The 24627-nt window shown below is 39.7% G+C and overlaps 1 protein-coding gene across 4 annotated transcripts in view; it reads right to left on the reverse strand.

Moving 5' to 3' along the window:
• Positions 1-24627, reverse strand: part of slc6a9 (solute carrier family 6 member 9) — a 77111-nt gene that overhangs the window by 16940 nt on the left and 35544 nt on the right. For 3 of the 4 annotated variants that reach the window (XM_085139719.1, XM_085139718.1, XM_085139717.1), the window contains 2 exons: positions 5746-5902; positions 60-191 (listed from right to left, as the gene is read on the reverse strand). In XM_085139719.1, coding sequence (XP_084995845.1) covers positions 60-191; positions 5746-5902 — 289 coding nt within the window. Of the gene's footprint in view, positions 1-59; positions 192-5745; positions 5903-17075; positions 17927-24627 lie in introns of those variants that run through there. The other variant, XM_085139720.1, reaches the window with a different exon arrangement.

Below are 24627 nucleotides of genomic sequence, written 5' to 3' on the forward strand. Positions count from 1 at the left end.
TTTTCATATGAACAATAAAATCAATATTCACACAAAGACATACACACGCATATACTTACCTTTAAACATGGGGCTGATCTTCCAAACCCCCAAACAGCCCAAGCTGGCAAACTGACCAAAGGAGAGCTCGAGGAAGAAGAGTGGAATGCCACAGAACACAAGCATGATGAAGTATGGCAGCATGAAGGCACCTGGAGGAGAAAATTAACAAGGAAGTCAATTTCTCTGGTCCAGAAAGACTGGGAAGGATACACGAGCACATTGATTTAAAGGGACATGTCATATTTGTTTTCAGCTTTATATTTATATTCATGGATTTTGCTAGAGTAGCTTAGTATGAATCCCAGTTTAAATGCGAATCATCTACTGCTGAGCATTGGTGGCCTTATTTCGTCCAATGTCTGGAACAAGCTGTTTTAACTCTGTCAAAGTCAACTATCTTCTGATTACAGCAGCTGGATGGGCATTGTGTGCTTACAGTTAGAGCTGTATGCTGACAATGATAGACAATATTATTATATTGTGGGCGATTGTGGCTCAAGAGTTGGGAGTTCGCCTTGTAATCGGAAGGTTGCCGGTTCGAGCCCCGGCTTGGACAGTCTCGGTCGTTGTGTCCTTGGGCAAGACACTTCACCCGTTGCCTACTGGTGGTGGTCAGAGGGCCCGGTGGCGCCAGTGTCCGGCAGCCTTGCCTCTGTCAGTGCGCCCCAGGGTGGCTGTGGCTACAATGTAGCTTGCCATCACCAGTGTGTGAATGTGTGTGTGAATGGGTGGATGACTGGATATGTAAAGCGCTTTGGGGTCCTTAGGGACTAGTAAAGCGCTATATAAATACAGGCCATTTACCATTTACCATTTATATCCCCTCTATATGAAATCACTCGGAGCCAAAAGTAGAAAAAACAAAAAACAAAACTGAAACTGAGTGTTTAGTGAGTCTACTCAAAAGTCTGAGCTGACCTGATTATTGTAAACTTGGCCTTATTTAATATGAGCATCCAACGTTATTAAGATACATGAGAGAAAATGAAGACAAGCATAACTCGTCCCCTCTGATATAAATGGTGCCCTATTCAGTGTTTTGTTGTCAGCAAACTCTTAAACAGCTAGATGCATGGTCTGTACAAAATACTGTGTTGTTGTGAGAACACTTTTTGTGTTAGTCGTGACAAAAATATCCAAACCTACAAGGCAAACAAAAGTCAGCTGCGTCCTATTCTGTTACCTGACAAAGATAATAACTACCATGGAGCCAGATGAGCATAATTACTGCAGAGATGCCAAGTCCACAGACACCAGCAGACAAAAGAAATCAGGCACATTATATAAGCTGGCAGACATAGTCTATAAGTATTCTACATAGGTAGGCTCTCCAGCTACAAGCCAGAGAGGTACAATGGACCACATGTTGTCATTAAAAACAGGCTGTGCTATTATACGGTTTAAAATACTTACGTGGAAGCAATGACGTGCAATTTAAAACTTAACCAAATCAAGTCTTACATGAATTGGACCCATGCCATACAGACTTATAACTGAACCTGCAATTAATTTTTGTTTTTTTTTAAAAAGCAAATGAATTTCATCTGTTATATAACCTCCCTAGAGTGAGCAGGGAGGTCACTAAATGTCCAGAAGAGTCTGTTCAGCAGTGCAGCAACTCTCTGGTGGTTCAGACTGGGCCAAAAACCAGACGGTCAACTATAGGGACAATCTGTGCGTGTGTGCACGCGCTAGTATGCTTTCATAAGATACTCCACATGTAAACTATGTTGGTGCAACCAGCTGATACCGTCCAAACCTTTTCACTGCTGATAAAGTGAACGGTCACTGCTGCAGTATCTGCAGCTGTGTGTTGAGCTAACGCATGGCCCGCATATACAAAGTCCTTGCGCAGGAACTCAAGGCTCCTGCATGCATGACACAAATCCAAATATTTGCACTGCAGGCTTATTATCTGCAGCTGGGGTCATGCCAAGGAAATCAAGCACTGAGTGAGGAGAACTGGACCAACGCTGCTGCTTTTCACTACACGTTGGTACAATTCTTGCGCATGTTTTCAAAGGAAGATGCAAGGTATTTAAAACATAATTTAGGCTGTTTAATGTTTAATCCACAGCTTTTAGGATGCATCAGAGTAGGGAGCAAAATACTGACAAAAGAGCTTATTTTGCTGTCACGATGTCCTTACGCACTGAATACGGTAGCTTTATTATGAAAGCAGCATAACAGCAGCAGCACCTGGATCTGTTCTATGTGCTCAGACATATTTTGACAGCAATCACAGCCCAACAAACAATAACTGCAAACCTTTATGCCTAAAAGGATGTTTTGCATTGATGTTGAGCACGTAATGTGTGAGCTATTGTGGAAAAAAGACAGCTGCGCCGAGTATAGGTCTATGAAATATGTTTGAAACATCCGGCTTGCACAATGATCTGACTTTATATCTCAAACAAATACACAGAATAAAAGATCTTGGTAATAATGCTAGCACAAATAAGTAATCATATCTGCTAAATTTCCTTTTTTTGGAGATTTTAACCCCAGTTTAACTGTTAAAGACCTATTATTCTTTTCCTTTTTACTGGCACATATTCAGTGCTGTGGAAAAGTATTTTCCCCCTTCCAGATTTCTCCTTTTTTGTGCATATATGATATATAAAATAAAATGCAGCTTTTAAATTTTGATTTCATTTATTGAGAGGGAAAAAACTATCTGGCCCTATGTAAAAAAGTAATTACCTTCCCTCCTTGTTAATCATGAATTAACTTTCCAAACAAATGTGATTAATCACAGTGAAGTTCAATTTCACGAGCCAAACCAAAGCCTGATAACTGCCAGACCTGCTGAATCAAAAAAATCACTTAAACAGAACCTGTCTGGCAAAATGAAGCAAGGTAAAAGATATCAAAAAGCAACACATCATCCGAAAACTGAGAAATAGAGTCATTGACATCTTTCAGTCTGGAAAGGGTTACAAAGACATTTCTAAAGATGTGGTACTTCAGTGAGCCACAGTGAGAGCCAATATCCACAAATGGAGAAAACTTTGTGGTGGACCTTCCCAGTAGTGGCAGCCCTACCACAATTACGGTGAAAGTACACATATGACTCTCCAGGAGGTCACAAAAGAACCCAGACCAACATCTATAAAACTGCAGGCCTCACTTGCCTCAGGTAAGGCTAGTGTTCATGGTTCAAAAGTAAAAAAGTCTCAGCAAAAATGGCATCCATGGGAGATGTCCCAAGAGAAAACTACCCACAGATTAGCTAAAAAAAAATTTTTTTTTACTGTTCCCCAAGACTTGTGAGAAAATATTCTGTGGACAAAAGTTGAAAACTAACCCAGCATTTCATATAAAGAACATCATACCAACAGTCATATTTGTTTTCTGCTTAATATTTATATTCATGGATTTTGCTAGAGTAGCTTAGTATGAATCCCTACTGCTGGGCCTTGGTGGCCTTATTTCGTCCAATGTCTGGAACAAGCTGTTTTAACTCTGTCAAAGCCAACTGTCTTCTGATTGGATGCCCCTCATAAACAGAAGGTTTGTACAGCAGCTGGATGGGCCTTTTGTGCTTACAGTTAGAGCTGTATGCTGACAATAATAGACAATATTATTATATCCCCTCTATATGAAATCACTCGGAGCCAAAAGTAGAAAAAACAAAAAACAAAACTGAAACTGAGTGTTTAGTGAGTCAACTCAAAAGTCTGAGCTGACCTGATTATTGTACCACTCAGTGGTAGTGTGATGGTCTGAAGCTACTTTGCTGCTTCAGGACTTGGATAACTTGCCATAACTGATGGAACAATGAATTTTTCTCTCTACTGAAAATCCCGAAGAGGAATATCCGGCCATCAGTTTGTTCCCTGAAGCTCCTGCACACTTGGGTTATGCAGCAGGACAGTAAACCGAACCACCTCTGAATGGCTAAAAAACCCAAAATGAAATGGAGTGGCCTAGTGAAAGTCCGGACTTAAATCCGATACAGATGCTTTGTCATGACCTTAAACAGGTCAATCATGCTCAAAAACCCTGGAACAAAATTTCTCCACGGCGATGTGAAAGTCATCACCAACGCACAAACACTAGTTCTTAGGTTTGGGGGGTAATTACATTTTCACACAGTACCAGACAGGTTTGGAAAGTTTTTTTCCCTTAATAAATAAAATCATCAATCCAAAACTACATTTTGTATTTACCCGGATTTACTCTTTGTCTAATATTTAAAAGCGTTTGATCATCTGAAACATGTAAGAGTGGCTAATATGCAAAACAAATTGGAACTCAAAGACTTTTTCTTGGAACTGTATATCCGATTACAGCGTTGGATTATCATTTTAAACAACACTTAAACAACGCTTCGAACAACGATGTAAAAGTAGTTTCCGTGAGTCAGAACAGGCTTTGGACTCCTGTTAGAGGGGCAGCCAATTAGAAGAAAGTAGGTTTAACCTCCTAAGACCCGAACTCTTTCATGGCATGCGTTTTTAATTTCTCTTTGCTATTTGGGCTGATTAATTCTTAGTATCTTACTACACTGGGGTTACAACCCAAAATACAAGTTTGAAAACACCCACTAGTTGCCATGATAGGAAACATATCTATTGTATCCACCAAGAATAAACCACTGTCTAACATCATCTGAATGTTGTGTAAATCACAGTGGTATTGCCTCTGAGCGACTGAATTATTTCTAAGTTGACAAGTATCTGATCATATATACAGCGTAGAGAATATAAGGGCAAAGTACAATCTCAATACAAAAAAAAAACAAAAAAAAAAAAACAGAGAAAAAGAACCCTGAGAAAACCCGAACTTCCTGCATGCCTATATTATGCACAAGAACCCCCTTTTAACAGAAAGAAATCTCATTCTACTTTTGAATATCCACAAGTAACTCAGCAGTTGGAGAGCAAACTGCTTTGTTAGGATAACATGGTACTATGGAGGTATTTAAATATGATATCATTATTCCAGTACTTTTATGTGAGGAGGAGGATTTTAACTTTGAGCCTGTAATAACAGGGAGCTAATATAGGAGAAATACACTCCCTCTAAAGATATCAACAGCTCATCATAAGTTTAGAAAAGTCGATAAACAGAACAATAGTACATAACTGATAGGGAAGTATTACACCTGGTAGAAAGGTATGGGAGGGAAGCAAGTCTAAAGGTTCACAAGTCTATTTTCATTTGTTTTAATTAGAATTCATTCTTAAGTTAGATATGATATATACATAGTAAGCTTCTTTTCAGCTTCACAGTTTCATTCTAGGACTCCAGTGCAGTAATTTGTCATCATTTAAATGTACAAAAATAAATAAATAAATAAATAAATGAATGAATGCAGCCCCTCAGTTTAGCCTGGGAAAGAAAATATTTTCTCTAGACTTCAAACCCACTTTTTTCTGATTGGCAGGCTATGTGGAAGTCTGCTGAAGAGCAGCAAATATACAAAGTAATGTCATTACTCTCTTTCTGATGGCTCCATACAGGCTAGAGACTGAATATTAATATGAGGCTGGAGCAACAAACTGAGCAGGATATCGATACCACACTGATTGCCACTCATTTACATATCTGGACCTCATTAATAGAACAATTATAATAAATGCGGCTTCTGATGTTTCATAAAAATCAGTGTCTGTATCATATTATGAACATGGGTACACTGTAGTTTAGTTTGTCAATGCAAAGATAATGGGCTCAGGTCTTCATTGTAATGCTTACCTCCTCCATTTCTGTAGCAGAGGTATGGAAACCTCCAGACATTGCCCAGGCCCACAGCATAGCCCACACTGGTGAGGACAAACTCAATCTGGTTTCCCCAGTTCCCTCTCCGGGAGTTTTCATCCTTCTTCACTGGCTCTCCTGGAACTGCTCCGTTCTACAACAAAGACACACGGAGAGATAGAGGTGACTTCAGGTGACACGGAAGCGAGTGTGTTCCTGAGATAGTGCTGCTGCAGCAGGTCCGGCAAGTGCACCAGGCAAATGAAAAATCAAAAGAGGAAAAAAAACCCATCTCATGTAGAAGCATGAACGGGAAAAGGATGCTATGACAGAAGAATCCTGAGAGCCTCTTTTTTCTACTTTTTTTAACCTCATTTGGCCATCGGATTCAAATGGATTGAAAGGATCGTTAGCAATCATCCTGGAGTGCATGTGGAGTTTAATTATTCACTGCTTGCACTCCCGCTCATGGAATATATTCTGTAAGCTACTATCTCGTCTACTGCAAAGTTTAACATAAACATAAGGTGGGTGCGCTGGAGCAAACAGGATGAGAAGTGAAATCAGCGCCTTAAGAACAGCCGATAAGCTTTCGGTCATGTCGTCCTGATTTGCAGCTTCTCCTCTTCCTCACCTCCCTCCCTGCATCCCTCCATCTGCTGGCATCAGATGGTCGTTCTCCCCTGACCTCCTCTATAACCTCAGCTGTGTCTGGCTGTGTGTCTGTCTGTGGGTGCACAGCAAGGTACTTGTGCTCTTTCAGTGTAATAAATGCTGCTAATTTAGGATGTACTTTATTTTAGTGAAATTTGAGCACTGCCAGAGATACATTCCTTCACCTGCCTCGCTACGATCTACGAAGTCTTGGGGTTTTACATAGATTTGCCTTCATTCTGGTTTAGACAAAGGCTTGGTCAGTACAACAACACAGCAAAATTGTTTTAATAGTTTTAAGTTTTCAAGAGGTAAAATTTCTGTATTTATGTATGGCTCTGCTGGAGGTTTCTTCCTGTTAAAAGGGAGTTTTTCCTTCCCACTGCTGCCAAGGGCTTGCTCACAGTGAGATCGTTGCGCTCTGTATTATTGCAGAGGGATTTGGTACTGTATATATATGAAAACAATTTTTTGAGAGATTTGTATGAGATTCATAATGTGAAATAAGTGGAAAATTTCTTTTTGATATTGGCCTGACAAAGCATTCAAAGATTTGGAATAATTATTATTATTTCAGTTTTTTACCTTTGTGTTAAAAGCAAGATGGTTGGATGGACTATTACATTAGGATTTACTTTGCCAGTTTTTTATGAATTTTCCTTGTTTTAAGATGCTTTTATACAGCAGTCTGGTTCTGGCCAATATAAATATATGTCTTATAAGCTCTTGCAGTCTGCTGTATGAATGACACCATTCATTCATCTGGGCTCCCTGTGTTATCTATGTGCGGCAGAGGCTGCTCTCTGAGACTCGTCGCATAAATACCCTGGTATTTTCAATGCGATTGGCTTTGAATCTGACGAAAATGAGGAATACTGGTCAAAAAAACACACCCCCTCAGTGCTGTAGCAAACTGGTAATTCTTCTGCAATGCCATAAAAGTTTAAAAATATATATTATTATTTCTTAGATTTGCATGTTTGGTTTTAACATTACAAAAACACTTCAGGACACGATGTTCTGGAGAGAAAACTGTGCACAGACAAAGAACCACGAGCCTCACACTTCATGCTTCCAGAATATGGGGAGACGTCTTGTTCATAAACAGAAAATTACAAATAGAATTTTTTTAAGTCCGAAACAAAACAGCAACAACCGCACAAAACAAACAAACAGCTGTGCTATTTTCCCCAAAGCCCTGTAGTTTGTCTTCGAGTCTAGCTGTGCTTGCATGTTAGAAGAGCAAAACAAAGATCATTTTTTTCCCCTAGCATCCTTGACCTTTCGTTGTGCTAGGCTAAAGGCTGCAGGTGGGACACACAGGAAGATCAGCAAACACAAGTGTCGTGGACGAGGAGCTGTTCGCAGTGAAAACCACAGCCACAGCGGTGTGCAAGTGGAAACCATCAGCGGTGGGCCTGCCAGCGCAGCGTGTCGCACATTATGACATCTCCGTCTGGAGTTGACTTTGGAAGGAAAAGAAATATGCGAGACAGCTGTGTGTTCTTGCTGTGCCTCTTGTACGTCTTTCCCTATTAGAAGCCAGGTGTGGGCCTTTAGAAGATACACACAGGCACATGCACACGAACACAGGTTGACACACGCTGTGTGTCTGAGACCAGACAAACACGAGCAAGAGACAAAACACTAGGAATAGTGCTGACCCCTAAGTCTTAGGTGTCAGCTCTTCAAAAGTTCAACCTGATGTTTTAAGACAGGCACACACGCACACACACACACACACCTCTCTCACAGTGAATTTGAAGTTGAAAACAAGCAGTGGACACAAATCTTTTGAAAAACAGACACTGTGTCAGTGCAAAGTTCATACATTTAAAATGCATAAATCATTATTTACTGTGAAAAACCTGATTATTCTTGTAGCAATAAAATACATCGGAATGAATTGGTATCCAATTAAGTCAGACCTTTTCTGGGAAACATATTTGGTCACAGTCAGATGAGAAACCCGATACTGCTCTAACGTATGCCATATGCAAACGGACAGCCAGCAGTAGCTTAGCTTGGCTAACTTGCTGTAAACAGGAGAGACTGGGTGCATAAAGACAACATGCTGGGGATTAAATTTCAGAGTATTTGCAGCTATCTGAAACATGCAACTAGACCCGACTGGTTGCTTAGTAACACAACAGTATCATCAAGACAAGATTAAAGGTCACACCTAAAATCCCTCTGAAGAAAAAGCAGGCAACTATTTAATCACAGGGAATAGTCCTCATCGATCAGACAGCAGGATAATTATGAGGCACCATCTTTCTTTTGCATCATGAGAAACTATTTTTCATGCACCAGTCCCCATCCATCCATCCATCCAAGTCCACCAATTCATATAAAAGTTGTGGGAGCATTTATAGTTTTAACTGGGCAACTTGAACTTTTATATAGCATACCTTTATCATTTTGAATATAAAAAAAACCCCAAAAGTAACATTAAATGTCAGATGTCACCATCTTAAACTCTCAAAAGCTAAATTAACCATTTGAGAGCACTTAACATGTAGATGTTTAGAGGTTGGGTTTTGATAGCATACATTTTCCAGACTCATTTGCTCATTTAGACGCAGTAAAGCCTCCTTCATCTGCTTTGTTGGGTCCTGTGGCTTGCTGGATTTGTCCAGAAATGGATGCCCAGCAGCAGCAATTCTTGGACTAACACTATGTGGAAAACACAACATTTGTTTGAAGATGTGGACGAGCAGACTGAGGTACGTCACTTTAAAAGTGCTTTATCAGAAAACGTATAAGGCAAATGTATAGTGTTTGGAGATCATTGTTGGGCTTACTGAAGCTGACTTTAGGCTCATCTGTAGTAAAAAATAAAAGGTTTAACTACTTTATATACACACACATCTGTTTGCACTGCGCAAAAGCAACACTTTGTGTTTTTCATGACACCCCTTGCTTCCTTGACTGACCCCAATATCTGTATCTTTCCATCCAGGTGTTGTAGCCTGTGGTGTTGGCTCCCAGGTCCCTTCGGTCACTCAGTCAGATGCACAGATTCGGCTCTCTATTTCCCTCCACCCTTCCATGTCCCCATCATGCGCTTTCCTAGAACCATCTGGGCTTTATATAAGACCCAGGCGTGCCCTCTCCCCGTGGCTCTCCTTCTGTTTAGCTTAAAAATTCTCTCTCTTTCCAGGGTCTCTTTCGAGTGACGGTGACTTCACTGAGACTCATGACTCAGCTGCTGCTTCTGTACTCCAGTGCAGTAATTTGTGACTTTACTTTGGTCGAAAGCAGATTACTGTCATCGCCCGTGCTGTATGTTGAAGACGCCGACTTGTCTGCAAACATTTGCCATTTTCCCTCCGAGCCCTTGCTAAACTTCAAAAAGCGTGATGCAAACCAGAAATTGCCTTCAAAGAGAAGATAGTTGGCAACTTTTACTTTGAAAGTAAATAATTTCCATTTCTGTTTTCCAATGCACATTTGGAAGTTTCACTTGGAAGCTTGCGAGCATCTGCAGACGAGTTATCATTTCCCATACAAACCACAGTTAGTAGTCAAACCAGTCACAGGGACGTTTTTGGTGCAACACCTTCTGTGTAACTAATTTCACACTAGAGACTTCAAGTAATCTCCAGCAACCACTTGTCAACCGGTCTGGGAATATGCTTTTTTCTTAGTGACTGCTTGTTTGTCAGGCGCTCACTGACCTGATATAGGCCTCCCTGAACATGGCTTTCGCAATCGATTTCACAGCAACCAACAGCAAGCATTCACAACTGGTTGGGGAATACACATTTTCTATTGTAACTAGTGGTCAGTTGGTCACCAGCTGGGCTTTAAGCCTGTGTGACTGAGGCCCATTACTATCATTATTTCAAACAAAGAAGACAGGAAGTAGATCTGACTAAGAAACCAAGGGACAGTGAACGCTCATAGGCTAGTTACTTGTCAGCTACAAAGAAAAGCATAGCTGATTTAGCCTCCTATTTGAGTCTAATGTGGAACCAAAATTTACAACATCAGCATTGTGTTGTATTTATTAAGACATTAAACTAGTGAGGGAACTGCAGAGTCCCATAGATTTCTGTACAACCTCATGTTATGTTTAAACCAGAGGTGTCTAAGACATTCCCATAATAGCTTAATTTTTACAGCCTATGTTGTTAAAAAACAGAGACTACAAGAATAACAAATTATTATTCAGCCTCATTGAGTTCAAAATATCTTAATGGAGTTTTTTAATGAGACATAGACATACAAAAACATGATTTACATTTTAAAAAAAAGTAATCTACCCTTAAATATAAAAACAACCAAAAAAGATGGCAACTAAACAGAAACTAAAATACAAAAATATATTTAAAAATGACTTTGAACCATTGACGCACTGAACCTGTTAGACACATTCAGTAAAATATCAAATGACATCATTTGTGGCTGCACAACACAAGTTGCATCACTATCATTTTACTAAATGGTTTACTAAACAAGGGGACAGGAAGTGTGATTAGCTGAATGCTCTGCACCAGCACCAAATAAACAGAACAGATGGAGCTGAGGCAGGTTTGTACTTTTGCTTTCACGTGCTGAAATCAAATATTGATTCAGCTTGTGTCTGATTCATTTCTGATTAGCCAGCGTTTAATTACATTCAGAGCCTGCTGCATATGGGCTCTCAGCAGTAACGATACATCGATACTCGCAATAGCACTAAGGGCCATTAGTTACCTATTCTGCAAAAGTAATCTCACAAGTGGGACTCCAACATTTTGTCAAACTGCAGCTGACAAAATAAGACCATCTAACTCTTCTCTCCCAAAGGCTTAACTTGAAAAGACTGTCAGCTCAGTGCCTGAAATGTAAATGAAACGAGAACTGCTGATCTGCATTGTGCAGGCTTAGAATGGAAAGTGACATAAGGCGGAATCAGTGCGATTTACACAAACATGTGTAACTCTACAAAGGCTTGCAGGTGTTCTGTGAAGAGAACAAATGCTCTCCAGTGGGACGGATGTATAACCCTCCAAAAACTCACTAAGATGTTTTTCACAGCATGTCAAATGTCTGCTGCAGGTAACGCTTTATCAGAAAAACAGAACAAAAAAACAGACGTGTAAATAAATGAAAAGCATGTTAGGATGTATCACATTCAACATCAGTGTCAAGTATCACCGCCTGCTCGTTTTGGAAACCTGTCATAAATATTAAATAAATGTAATAGAACTTATTGGTTTGTGTTCTCGCTGCAAAAGTAATTCAGTTTTATCCCACCGTTGCACCTCTCCCCTCATGTGTTTCCTCTTGAAGTTGCTGTTGCTCATCCTCCCTCCTCTCACAGCCCATAGAGAGCACTTCAGCTTTGTGGACTATACACAATATCACACACACATGCATTTAAAATGCACACACCGGGTCAATTTGACAGACAGCAGCACAAACCTTCAAACCGACATCTCCTGACAGCTGCAGCTATGTTTGTAAGAGATACTGTCCACTGGAGTGTGGCAAGAACAACAAAATTCCTTTCACCTTATGGAAACGCACATGCACGCGCGCACGCACACAAAATTTACTTTTGCTTCTACAACCACAAATGTGGTTAGGACACTATGTTCTTAGAGCACAGTGTACTGGCGCTTCTCTTATTTTGAAAATTCCCTGTACTACTTCCATCTCTCTCACACACTTCAATAGTCACAGAGAGCACAGTGCTGGGCTCTGCAAAGACTTGATAATCTCTCCTAACAGAATGTGATTTGTTAATATCGTGCAACTGCTCACTGTGCGTGTCATTTCCTATCTGAAAGAAATGTATTTTTGAGACGTCTCCTGTAGAGCGATGGCATTTTACTGACAGTTCAGCGGCCTCACATGGGAAGCTGGTTCTCCATGCACATCTGCAAGTTCCATCCAGTGAAAGTTTAAATGGCTTCTTTAAGCAAATAGTTACATCAATGTTCATTTTAGAGACACCATCAGTTGTGTGATATGTATATTCAGGGATAGAAGTGGTTTAGTAAGAAAAACAATTCAACTAAATAGGATTTGATAATAATTTTTGTATGCCATAAACTGGAATCATCCTGCTAATAATTCATATGTGTATGACATGTAACAGCACTGTGGGGCGACTGTACCAAAGGTTTCCACAGTAAATGCAAAGCTCTTTACAGATGCCGTAATGTAGGCGAGTAACAACAGCTGTTAATTTCACACAGGCACTGATTAGTCTGCCTTTTTGCACGTGGGGATGAGTTTACAATGTTTGTCCTGTTGCCTAATAACACTTGTAGTTTTGGGTGTGACCTGAATAAAAAAAAACAGCCACAAATCGAGATTCATTTGTAACATAAAATGTCTTTTAAACGCTCATAGACGCTCCGGTTACTTATGTGTGATTGTAGATGTTGTGGCCGGAATCTCTGTTTTCCTCATATAAATCCAGATGTTACTATTCGTGGTTGTAGTTGTGCTCTGCAAATCATCCTCCAGCGCTTGAAAACACTACATGGGAGGGGAACGTTATGTTACAGTGTTAGAGCCCTACAGAAAGCACACATTCGTTGTGGTTACGCATGAAAAGCATATTTGAAATGAAGACCTATCCTAGGTGCCATTATTAGCCTTTTTAAAGATGCACTCATTGAAACAAATTGCCACAACATCAGTCTGACTGCTTTTGTCCATTCAAATCTCAAACAGATCTGAAGCAGTGGTAAAGATGGAGCTTTATTACAGCAGCCAGTGAAAGATGGCCTTTTTACATGTGGACGTTGCCTTAATCAGACGTACCAGATAGGAACTGTGATTATTTTACTTACTTTATTTGTTTGTGACCATTTTTGGTCACCATTTCATTATATACTGTCATGTATGTGAGAGAAAACCCACACAGGATCCAATATATAATTAGCATGTGCACACTCATGCTGCTGTATTATGTACGTACATGCTACTTTGTGATATCCAGGTGTTATTATTAAAACAGACCTTGTTGTTTTGTGAAACTTCAGCTATTTTAATTCAAATTGGGTCTGTTAGTTCTTAATACCTCATTTGGGTTTATGAACTTGAAGTGGAACTGGATAAGGGAGAAAAATAAATGTGACAGATAAAGGAAATGGAGACTGGGGATAGGTCTGTCTAAATCAGTGTGCATATGTGGGTTGATTAAAAAAAAAATGTCAAGGTTTAGTCCTAATCCAGTTAAAACTGTATAGATTAAATTTATCGTTAGCGTTACAGTCACTGACTCACCAATCTGGATTTGACCAGCAGTGCAAAGAGAAATAAAATAGCTGTTATTATAAACATAAATTGTATGTAGTTTTTGCAGGTTTAGTGTAAATAAGAGGCACAGCTAATGTTAAAGTGTCCTTTGACCTGTCATTGTGAGTTCTGTGTTTAAATTCAATCAAGGAGGTAAGCAGCCAGTCTGCAGTACAGCCATGTTGCATCATTATATGATGAAATGGTGAGTAAGAAACTAATGGCCTGTGATAAATCATAACAGACAGATACAAAGAATAAAGAGGCTTCAAGGTGGATGAACATTCATATAAACAAAATCGCCTTAATCAAGTGTAATCATTTTCAATTTTATAACCGTGGAGGGTTTGAATACAGACTGTAGGTTGGATACTTTCATGTGACCTGGTGAATATCATGCACTCAGTTTCATCAGAGTTTAAAACAGCTTTTGTCTGATGAAAAGATTTCTGAAATATACTGTATCATAAGCAGACTGTACATGTGCTGGTCAAGGACGGAGCCTGTGGCATATAAAATAGTGTAATCTACATAAAAATGTACATTACAGTTTTGGGTGGCAGAGATAATATTGTTTGTCTACAGAGTAAATAAAAGAGGTCGAAGAAACGATCCTTCTGGAACATCTACAAATGCTTTAGCTGTTTGCTTTACCTGAAGAGGGTTTGCTTAGTCGATGATTTTTACTCACTCAGGGAGAGAAACTTCATCTTTTATTATACTTCAAAATGCAATGAAAACACATTTTCTTGTTTCTGGAGATAAAAGTGAAAATTAGACCACATAACTGTCTCACACACTATTGGTCAAATCGGTAGTCAGGTGTATTTTGTGTGCAATCTCACAAGCATCTCCACATGTAACAACAGATCTCTAAATCACTAGTCTTGTATTTTAGGCACTATGTAGAGCTTTCAGTTAAAAAGGACCTCTAGCACCAGAATGCTTTTTTGATGTCGGTACTTCTCTAGCACCAGAATAACTGCAAATAAAGCAAAGGTCAAATGTCATTCAAAGAGGAAAACTAGAGAAAGTATTCAGTATATTCATGACCATATAAATTCTATGAGAAATCAAAGGCTATTAAATGTTAAAAGAATAACTCTTCAAGAAGGATTTCTTATATTCTGTTCATTGTGCTTTTCATTCAATCTTCTTTTACATTTAAATCATTGTACAAATTTTTTGCATAACTATGTTAGTTCAAGAAGATCATGCTCAATCCCAGCAGATCAACAGTTTATATGTAAATGCTGGCCAACACCACCTGGGGCCTCAGCCGATTCCATCTGTGCATCCTATTTTAGTCTAAATAACATGCTGCTTAAGATACTTCAGTATGTATATAGTTCCTGCCCCAATGCAATCCACTTTGCAACCCAACATGTTGCTCACCATTTTACATACAGTCCTGATACTACTAGTGAAATAAAATGTCAACACCAGTTCTAGGTGATCAGGGAAGAAACATTATCATTTTCCCAGACTGTCCTCCAGCCAGTAATCAGGGCCCTGGTGTTTGATTGTGGCACATGTAATCTCTCTCACTCCACCTATGCAGAAGCTTAGTAAACATGTCTGTCTGCAGTGACTCAATCCAATTGGTTATTATGGTACAAAAAGCCTACCGGATCCCCCCGCAAAAACAGTCTGCTCAAAGCTCTCTTTATGAGGGGGCTGTGAGGTGAGAGTAATAGGCCTAAAGACACTGCAGACCGTGGCTTCTCAACCTGCTACCATTGGGGCCACATACCAAAGAATCCCACTGGGCAGGGACTGAATAAAATCCGCTCCATGGCTGATTAATTGAAACCAATGGATGGGGTGTTGGGAGGAGGAGAGAGGAGGATGAGAGAAAACCAAGCACTGTCAGATGAACGGTGGATAGATGGCTGCCCAGAAGCTAAGGTCACCTACAGGTTACGTTGCTGAGTGTCTTTCATAAGGTCAGGCATCTCTATTTCACTTTTAAAAAGTGCTGATGTATTAACATTCAGCTATGCTTCCAGGTGCACATATTTAGGAGTGACACGTTCACAAGTGAATGAAATTAAGCACAGTATAGATTAAGAGGAGTGTATCAAAATATCACAACAGCTAGTCAAAGAGCAATGGCATAGTTAAAGCCTAACCTACTAGAGCCTGTCCAGAAGTTGCTATATAGAAAAATAAAAAGGAAACCTTCTTTCATGATCTACAAAGCAAGTGCTTGGCTGATCAGTAGGAAGCTCTAAATGCATGTTACTCTTCCCAAAATACATTAAACATGAGATCTCAGTGATTAAGCTGGTTAGCAATAGATTGATTTGAGGTATCATTTGGTAGGCATTTCTACAGCCCTGAAAACCCATTAGAAAGTGTCTTGACAATTCTGCTGAACATACCTGGATAAATTTAAAGCATCAGCATGCTTCTTTTCAGTTTCACAGCTGTTTCCAAGTTTCCAACAAATAATGTGAGAAAGGAAGAATGTCTGTGGTATTTTTTTTGTAATTCTTTGCAATTCTGACATATGTACAACCAAGTACAACACCATAAATATGTGGTAATGCTGCCCATAAGTATGTGCCATGATCTTCCATTTGCTGTCTCTACCCAGTTTCTATCCAATTTCTGAAGAATCGGGTTGGCAGATTGTCCACAGTATTCCACTCTCACACAGTCCAACATGACACTGACCTGTTTTAGAAATGTATTTTTTAGCTGTAGCAGACATTTACATTCTCACATAAATCTGTTCAGAGAGGTCTCTTTTTTAGTTTACCTTTCTCGAGTCATTTACACCCCCACCCCCCAAAAAACAAACAAAAAACCCCAAAACTGTTTCTCTTTGACGTGAGGTAATGATATTTGGAGATCAATTCCGCTTCAAACATATTACAAAGTATAAGACGGTGTGTGCAGTTGCTCAGTGTGTCAAAGAAAAGACACCGTAAATCCTCAGGATACTCTGGAAGGCGTTTGTGAAATGGTCTGCTTGCTAAAACAACAACAACCAAGTCAGCCACTTGGTGATTGGTCAGTTGATTGGTAAGATGATATCTAGTGAACTGAGTGAATAGAACCACAAAGTAGAACCATGTGGCTGTTTAAAAAAACAAGACCAGCAAGTACAAATGTACTCAGTGGCTGTACTCAAAAGCACAAACTCTAACAAAAAGCAGTGTTTAGTCTATCAAAATAAAACCTGGATATTACTAAAAATGATCTTTTTGGGAACCTATTTTACCCTTACATTATTTCAACTGTTTACCCTAAAGCTCAAATTGATTAGCAAGTTACTTTTTCTCATGAGTGGAACTAAAATGTCAGCCTTTACATTAGCTTCCAGTGGGCCACTCTTGTATTAAACAACTCACATGCGTAGCTCATTGAAATCTGAAAAGGACCTCCACGTTTAAACATCCGGACTATGTCATTCACCTCCTTACCTTGAGATACGTTTTCATGGTGGGGGAACTTGGAAAAGCAGCATGAGCCCCTCAAATGCTCTCAACGTTCTTGTGAATGGCCAACTTCTCTACCTCTGTGATACTTATAGCACTAAACTTACCATGCTGGAATCCCCAAATGCCTTCCCTAGGGGGAAAAGGAAGGTGAGGGGGGGCTAGATGTGTTGAAATCTTTATAAGTATGGTGGGGGCTGGGTCTAAGAAGGGGCAAGGAAGATGGGTGTGGTCAGCACAAAGGTTAGTGCACTGTTATTATGACTGACTGCACGAGTTTCTAAAAGTGAATGCAAGTGGATCTTTATATTTTCATTTATGTGCCGCACATTAATATTACATATGTATGTAGTCAGTACAGGTGATCAGAGAGTTTTATTTCAGGAAGGAGGACGGAAATAAACACCAACTCTCCAACTGTCTCCACATTTTCAGCCCTGTTTGTGTATCTCAGCCACATGCCGATGCACGTAAACACCATGAAAATTTTGCGTGACCATTACCATCTCACGCAAAGCCCTGATCTGTTGCGACAGTCTGTTTTACGGTCCATTATTTGTGAATATGGGATGACAGTACCTTGTCAAGACATTGTGAGGATAATCTCCCAATCCAAATCAGAAATAGGCTGTTCTCTAATAAAACAATAGTATTACATGAGCTGAGTGAAGGAGAGAGATGGGAAGAGGCAGACTGAAATAGAGTCGCATAGCGAGAGCTCTCTGAGAGGATAGAATGACAGAAAGGGAAAAGGAAAAGAGGGGTGATAGGCGCAGACAGAAAGGCAAGTCTAGCAGGGGCTGCTGTAGCCATGTGCACCTACCCACTTCTGCCGCTACCCTTCACCCATACCCACACCCCTCCCTTGCTTGTTCACTCATTTGCTTAACAAGTTCATTTGTGCATAGGACTTCATCGGGCATGGCTGTCAAGTGATGCGCGAGACTGGCCTGCGGAACTGTTGGCCCTTGCAAGCTGTTCACCTGCATCCATCTCGCCCCCATACACCCCCACACGCACCCACACACATGTAGGGACACACATCCTTATGCAAGAGCACAGACATGGCATCCAGTGATGCCAGTAGTGTCAGTAAACAGTGTGCTCAAGTCCGAGTGTTTACTACAACTTGGGCTGCAGGGCAGTATTTCAGATTGTTTTTGGCTTGCGTTGCTGATTGTGGAGCTGAAATGATTCCCAAACAGTGAAAATTCACACATGGCTACACTCATCTTATATTTCTTTGATTTAAATTTGAATACCTTTGGATTTTGAGAGTTTATGATGGGCTTATTTCTTTACAGAGTTCACTAAACAACATTTGGTCAGTTGAAAATTCACAGATGATGGTTTGGGGCTTCATAACCCTGTTGAGTCACCTGAAGTAGAGTTATTTGTGACATTGGTGATACCTGCCATACATTTGGTTAGGGTTGTACTGTTTGATATACTGTAGACTACATTTAAAGACCGTTTTTAAACAGCCACAATAGAAGATCCATGTGTTGTTCTTCTAGATTAACCCAAAATTCAAATAAAGCAAAGAGATTTTAAAAGTTTAAAAGCTAATGGAAAAAAGGGGGTTAGTTATTCCTAGTCAACATTTTATGCCACTTGAATTTCCTGTGAAGCAAATCAAAATTTATTTCTGACATATTCAGTTGATTTTTGGGGACTTATCATTTTGTGCCATCACTGATGGATGCATCGCTGACATTTATCTGCTTTTCTTCCTCCTTTTCAAAAGCAAACGCTCATCAAAATGCCGGGGCCAATCTTGTTTCGTCTCTCTTGTTTGCTCTTGTTTTCAATCATTGCTTTGGCCCTCTTCACTTGAGGCAGAATTAACAAGCATCATCTCAATAGAGTCGCCCTCAATCCTCGAACAGCACAGCAAGTGTGCTGCTTCAACAAGAGTGTGCATGGACAAAATCACACACGCACACACTTATGCAGCCTCAACAAGCATTATCAGCCCCAAACTCTCCTGTGTTTCTTTGCTAACACGGTGAACATGCTGCCTCAACGAGCCCCATCATCAGCTCTTTTCTCCCCTGGTTTTTGCTTCCTACAAATCCATGACAAAGCTGATGAATAAGCCTCATCAGCCTTTTCTCCTCAGCCCATTTCAGAGTTTTGCTTGAAACTTGCTCTTCTTTCTGGAAGTTGCAGTGCAACGTAATGTAAATGTGAAGCATGTAGGTTACAGCAATGCACCTTCCACTGCTGAACAATGTGGGCTTTTGCAGTAAATACATAATATAGTTCTGATTTCTTTTCTTCTTCTTTTGCACCTTTTCTCACACTTGCATGTTTCAGATCGTTGAACAAATTTTAATGTTAGACAAGTATAACCTGTGTAAATATAAAATACAGGTTTGGCAAACGTGAGATGAGCCTTTGTGTTCTTTTTGGTCAGCATTAGGGTTTGTGGGGTTTTTTTTTTATCATGTCAGCCATTTTTCCCCCCAATCTCTTTCTTATTATTGAATTATAAACACTGCCAATAACTTGAGTTCTTGAGTTGTTCTGGGTTCTTTATGACCTCCTGGATGAGTCAGGAGTCACTTTCACAGTAATTGTGTAGGCCACTCATAAGAATCGCCACTGTTCCAGGTTTTCCCCATTTATGGGTAATGGTTTGGTTTAGAAACGGCTTTTTAACCCTTTCCAGACTAATAGATGCTGATGACTTTGTTTCTTATTTGTCTCTTTAGATCCTGGCGTGATGTGTTGCCTTTTGTGAATCTTTAGACTACTTCCACTTTGTCAGATGGTTTCTGTTTATGTGATTTGTTGATTCAGCAGGTCTGACAGTATTGTCTCCTGATTATTACTCCTGATTGGGACTTTCTTTAAGTCTATGTACTTCCTTTATTAGTTGTTCCTGATCAACTCTGAGTCAAATACCCAGACAAATCCCCCCTCCCAAAAAAACTGTAACAAGTCATTCATTATTCTTTTTCACTTCTCTTTAAGTATGAGTACGAAGTTATGAAATATCATAACCTCCACCTCCGATTTATGTGTTCCCTCATCGGCGTAACTTTGTGCTGAACATTCCGGGGGGGGGGGGGGGGGGGGGGGGGGGGGGGGGGGGGGGTGTCAAGATCTGTCTAAATGAATAAATAAATCTGGGTAAATTCCCAGCTGATTAAACATGAAACTACTTTGCTGGTAATAACTGAAATGACCCCCCTGGAAATTACGCCCCTGCTCAGTAATCTGAAGCATCGCTTAATCTGATGCTTTATACTTTATACTACTGTCAATATAATAATGAACTTTTTCACTCAGTTTTGTAAAAAGTTGCCAAAAAAATGTATGTGAATATACTGAGAATTTATATATTTAGATGCATTTAGATAGATACATTTGCAAAAATGCCTATAGCAACATTACAGCAAAACCATTAACAAAGAAAAAAGCGCCACTACAGTGTGATTTGGAATATAAAGTTGTCACACTGACATTTAACTTTACTAAGGGCGTAATTATACCTACAGAGAAAATTGAAACATTGTTCTTCGGCTATTATCCAGAAGAGATTGTTTTATTGTTTTAGTCTATGGAGGGAAGAGTTGCACCAGCTGGGAATGGAAGCACATGTGGTCTGAATGGGAATTAAATATGTGCTGCAACTCCTGCAGCCACCGACTTGCTGTTTTGTAAGTTATTTTGAAGAAAGAAGAATGACTGTCTGGACAACCCAAATTGATGCAACACAGAAGAGGATAACTAATGTTGGAGTGTTTTTTGTTGGTCACTTTGGTGGAAAGGCTATGATTCTTAATTACTTTAGAAATGACTAGTAAGTAAGGAGGCATCTGGATGAATTTACAGATAACTGTAATCTTATCGCAAATGAATTATAGAGCTGTTTGACTAACGGCTATGGAATAGTGCAACTTAAGGATGGGTGATTCTGCCCAACATAGTTGTAATAACCAGCCAATCAGGAGTGTGGGAAAGAGATAAAAGCTTATGAGGAATACGTAGGCAGGCACATCTCACAGTGAGACATTAAAACAAATGCCTTTCAAAATAAAAAAAAAAAGACCAAGCTAAACTGTAAAAAGTCCTAGGATGTTGGATCACGTATGTGGCAAATGTACTTGATATATGGACACATTAAACTGGACGTCCAATTTCTTAACATAACAAAGATTTTCCCGGACAGAGACGCTGGCAGCAAATGCTAAATAAATACAAACTTCTAACTCTACCATGTTGTCTGTGTGGTATTTTAGAGAGCATTTGTTAGTCAGCTGCATGTGAAGCAGTAAAAGCGCTGCATAAGTCTGATTCTCAGCCTGACAGACTGTAAAAGCATCCGTCACTGTTAACTAATTATCACAGCAGTCGAGATGAAAAGGAGCTTCCATCCTAATTTCCCAGAATGACAAAATTAACAGTAGTACCTGATTAGCCTGAGACTGACCTTAACCGAAAAAGGCAGATTTTCCCCACAATGATCCAGTTAATTCCAGTTTGTATTAAAAACTTCCATGAACCTGAATAAATCAGTGGTCACCAGTGTTGTACAGTCCAAGGTCAAGGGCTTCTATGGCTTCCTGAAAATGTGACCATGTGGACCAATATAATGTTAATTAATCAAAATCGATGAATTCAAACACAAAAGGCACAAAAAAACCCCACAAACATATTTTAGATTCAGTCTCTATTTTTTTTTTGGCCTAAAATCAAAGGCCAATGATAAATATCACTGCTACCATAGGACAAAAAAAAGATTTACGTCAATCCCAATGGCTAAAACCCCCAGGTTGAAAGGTGCTGACCAGTGACATTAAAAGCTTCAGGCTTTTTCACCCTTGCCATGACCCCAACATTCCTGAATGGGGTGTTTTTGGAAGAAGATGGTAACTCTAGCAGGGCTAACTTGAGCATGACCCACTTATACACATATTTTGCTCCCTACCCTTTATTAAAAATGGTCAACGGTGCATTTTCACATTTGAGCCCCTTTCATCTATCCATCAATACCATTTATAACAACTTTAAGGATGATAATAAAAGATCACTTGAACTGACAGTAAGTCTATAACATGGCAAAACAGGAGGGAAAAAAAACCTGACCACTTTTAGAGATAGAATTAGATAATAAGATAATAACTACAACAAAATTATCTGTGTTTAAGCTACCTCATGGTCCGGCCCCTTTAACCCTAGGTCAAAACCTGCTTCCACCTTTCCTTTTGCCTCAAGCCCAAACCCTGTCCTTTTAGGTATCTCTGGCATGTGAAACACATTCTAAAAAAAGTCTTCCCAGAGTTTCTTATTTCAGCGGTTTGGCTTCTGTGAGCAAAACTTTGGGTTTTATGACACACAAATCATTGCAAATACATCTTGTAGTGTTTGAGCCTTGTGCATATTAAGTAAGGTACTTAAGAAAGAAATATTATTTTCTCTTTTTTCAACAAATTTTCAAAAAAAAAGTCCAAAATTGGCATATAATTTGTACTACAGGAGTTTGCATGGAGGGACAAAGTATTTAGCTGTAGAATCAGGGGCGAACAAGCTAGTGTAGCCCCAGAGACAGATGTCCCTAGTGGCGTCAGGAAAGGAATCCGGTGTAAAAATCTGTGCTAAATCAAATATAGGGAGGCTTTTCCTGTGGCAGCCCTATGGGAAATGGAAAAAATGCTGTGAGTAATCAGTGAGTGTTAACCTAGGTTCACATTGGAAGTAACATCAGACAACTTGATGTGGAGGGGAAGAATTACAGAGCTGTGACTGCAAAGGACTGACCGGCAGTAGAGGCCAGTCTGATGCTTGGAACTATTAACAGCTGCTGACCAGCTGACCTAAGCATTCAACAGGGTGCAACAATATGTAACATCTCTGACACGTACTTATCCTTTAGTTAACTTATAAATGCTATGAAAACTGGGTCCTTAACTGCAGAAGTATCCACTGGAACTATGCCAGAGTTGGTGTAATATGAACATATTTTTCTTTGTACCACTCAGGAGCCATAGTAGCAGCAGCATTGTGGACTAACTGTAATTGATATAGTAGCGCTTTACCCACTCCACTGAATAAAGAACTGCAGTAATCCAGTATGGCTGTGATAAAAAGCATGGATCATCCCATCCCAAGATTACCAAAGAAAAAGAAGGATTTGACTTTAGCTATCCAATATCAAATACTGCTTTCCTGCTAAGGAAAGTTATGATCCCCCCAAAATCTGGTCACAAACTTTGAAACTCTGTGTCATTAAACACTAAGGAGAAGCTATTACACTTAATTTTACATTTGTGAGTCAAATTGAAGTCAAAGCACAAACGTGTAGTAAATTAAAGAAAAAAAAGCATTTCATTTTTAAGCAAACAAACAAACAAACAAAAATGAATCTATTGTGTGAATTTATATATCTCAGCATGAAAACTGGACTTGCACGTTAAAACAGCTGAGCAATAACAATTCCCCACAGTTCTCTATCCCTCCCATCAGTTACACAGCTCTCCTTTTAAGCAAGCCAATCGCTTACTTTCCATCATTAATTCTTCTATTCTTCTGTTGAACCATGCATGTATCATCAGTTTGCTGTGTGTGATGCAGTATGAGGCTGTGCCTCTGCAAAGCAGCTGTGAGCCCGGAAGCCCAACTTAGTGAAGTCAGAGGGAGACCGAAGGTTAGAGCCACCACAGGGAGATGGACAAGGGGCACACACACACTCACTCACACACATACATTTTTTAAAATTTGTTTCAGCCTCTCTCTTTTCTCGCTTCCACATGTGTCTGTTCCCTTACTCACTAAGCCTTGGTGCGGTGATTGAACACGGCTACTTTGCACTTACGCTCCATAAACTGCAACACCTGCCCCCAGATGGGCAGAGTTTCTCTTTCTGTGTGCGTGTGTGTTCGTGTGTGGGCCCCTGCTGGCTTCCTACGCTAGATGTAATGTACTGAACTGTATTAGCAGCAACCATAACATTATATGTGACATCCAAAGATGTTTCACAGTTGATTCCATTCCAATATGGTTCTTAATTCCTGATAATGTTTATTTTTCCAATACTGTGGCCAAAAAAAAAGAAAAAAAAAAGAAATCCGTTTGTGATGTTTAAGCTAAAAGGGTTGTTTTAGAACATCAACTGGCACTAAAACCGTGACCGCCTGCAGGGCAGACAGGCTAAATATGTCGACGTGCGCCCGTGAAGGCAGACATAAACAGAAAAGGTCGGTGTTGGAGTGCAGCAGCGCTGGATGAATGCCTCCACAGTGGAAGAACTTGTACTTTTCTGCACAACAGCGCTTCTTGTCAAAGCACTGTGTGAAAATCTGTAAAGCAACAATCTGGGTCAGCTGTTGAAGCTATAAATGCACTCTGAGTTATGAAAACCTGAAACAAAAAAGTTAAGACTCAAAAGCCTCAAAAAAATCAACAACCCATACCTAAAATGTTGCCTTTGAGTAATGTGATTACATGCAACTTTGCTATATAAGTCTAATGTAAAATGGTAAATTTGACAGAATTTATCAGATGAAATTTACTTGATTAGTATGTATGT

The sequence above is a fragment of the Neolamprologus multifasciatus genome, chromosome 18 (genome assembly GCF_963576455.1).
Source record: "Neolamprologus multifasciatus chromosome 18, fNeoMul1.2, whole genome shotgun sequence".
Taxonomy (NCBI): Eukaryota; Metazoa; Chordata; class Actinopteri; order Cichliformes; family Cichlidae; genus Neolamprologus; species Neolamprologus multifasciatus.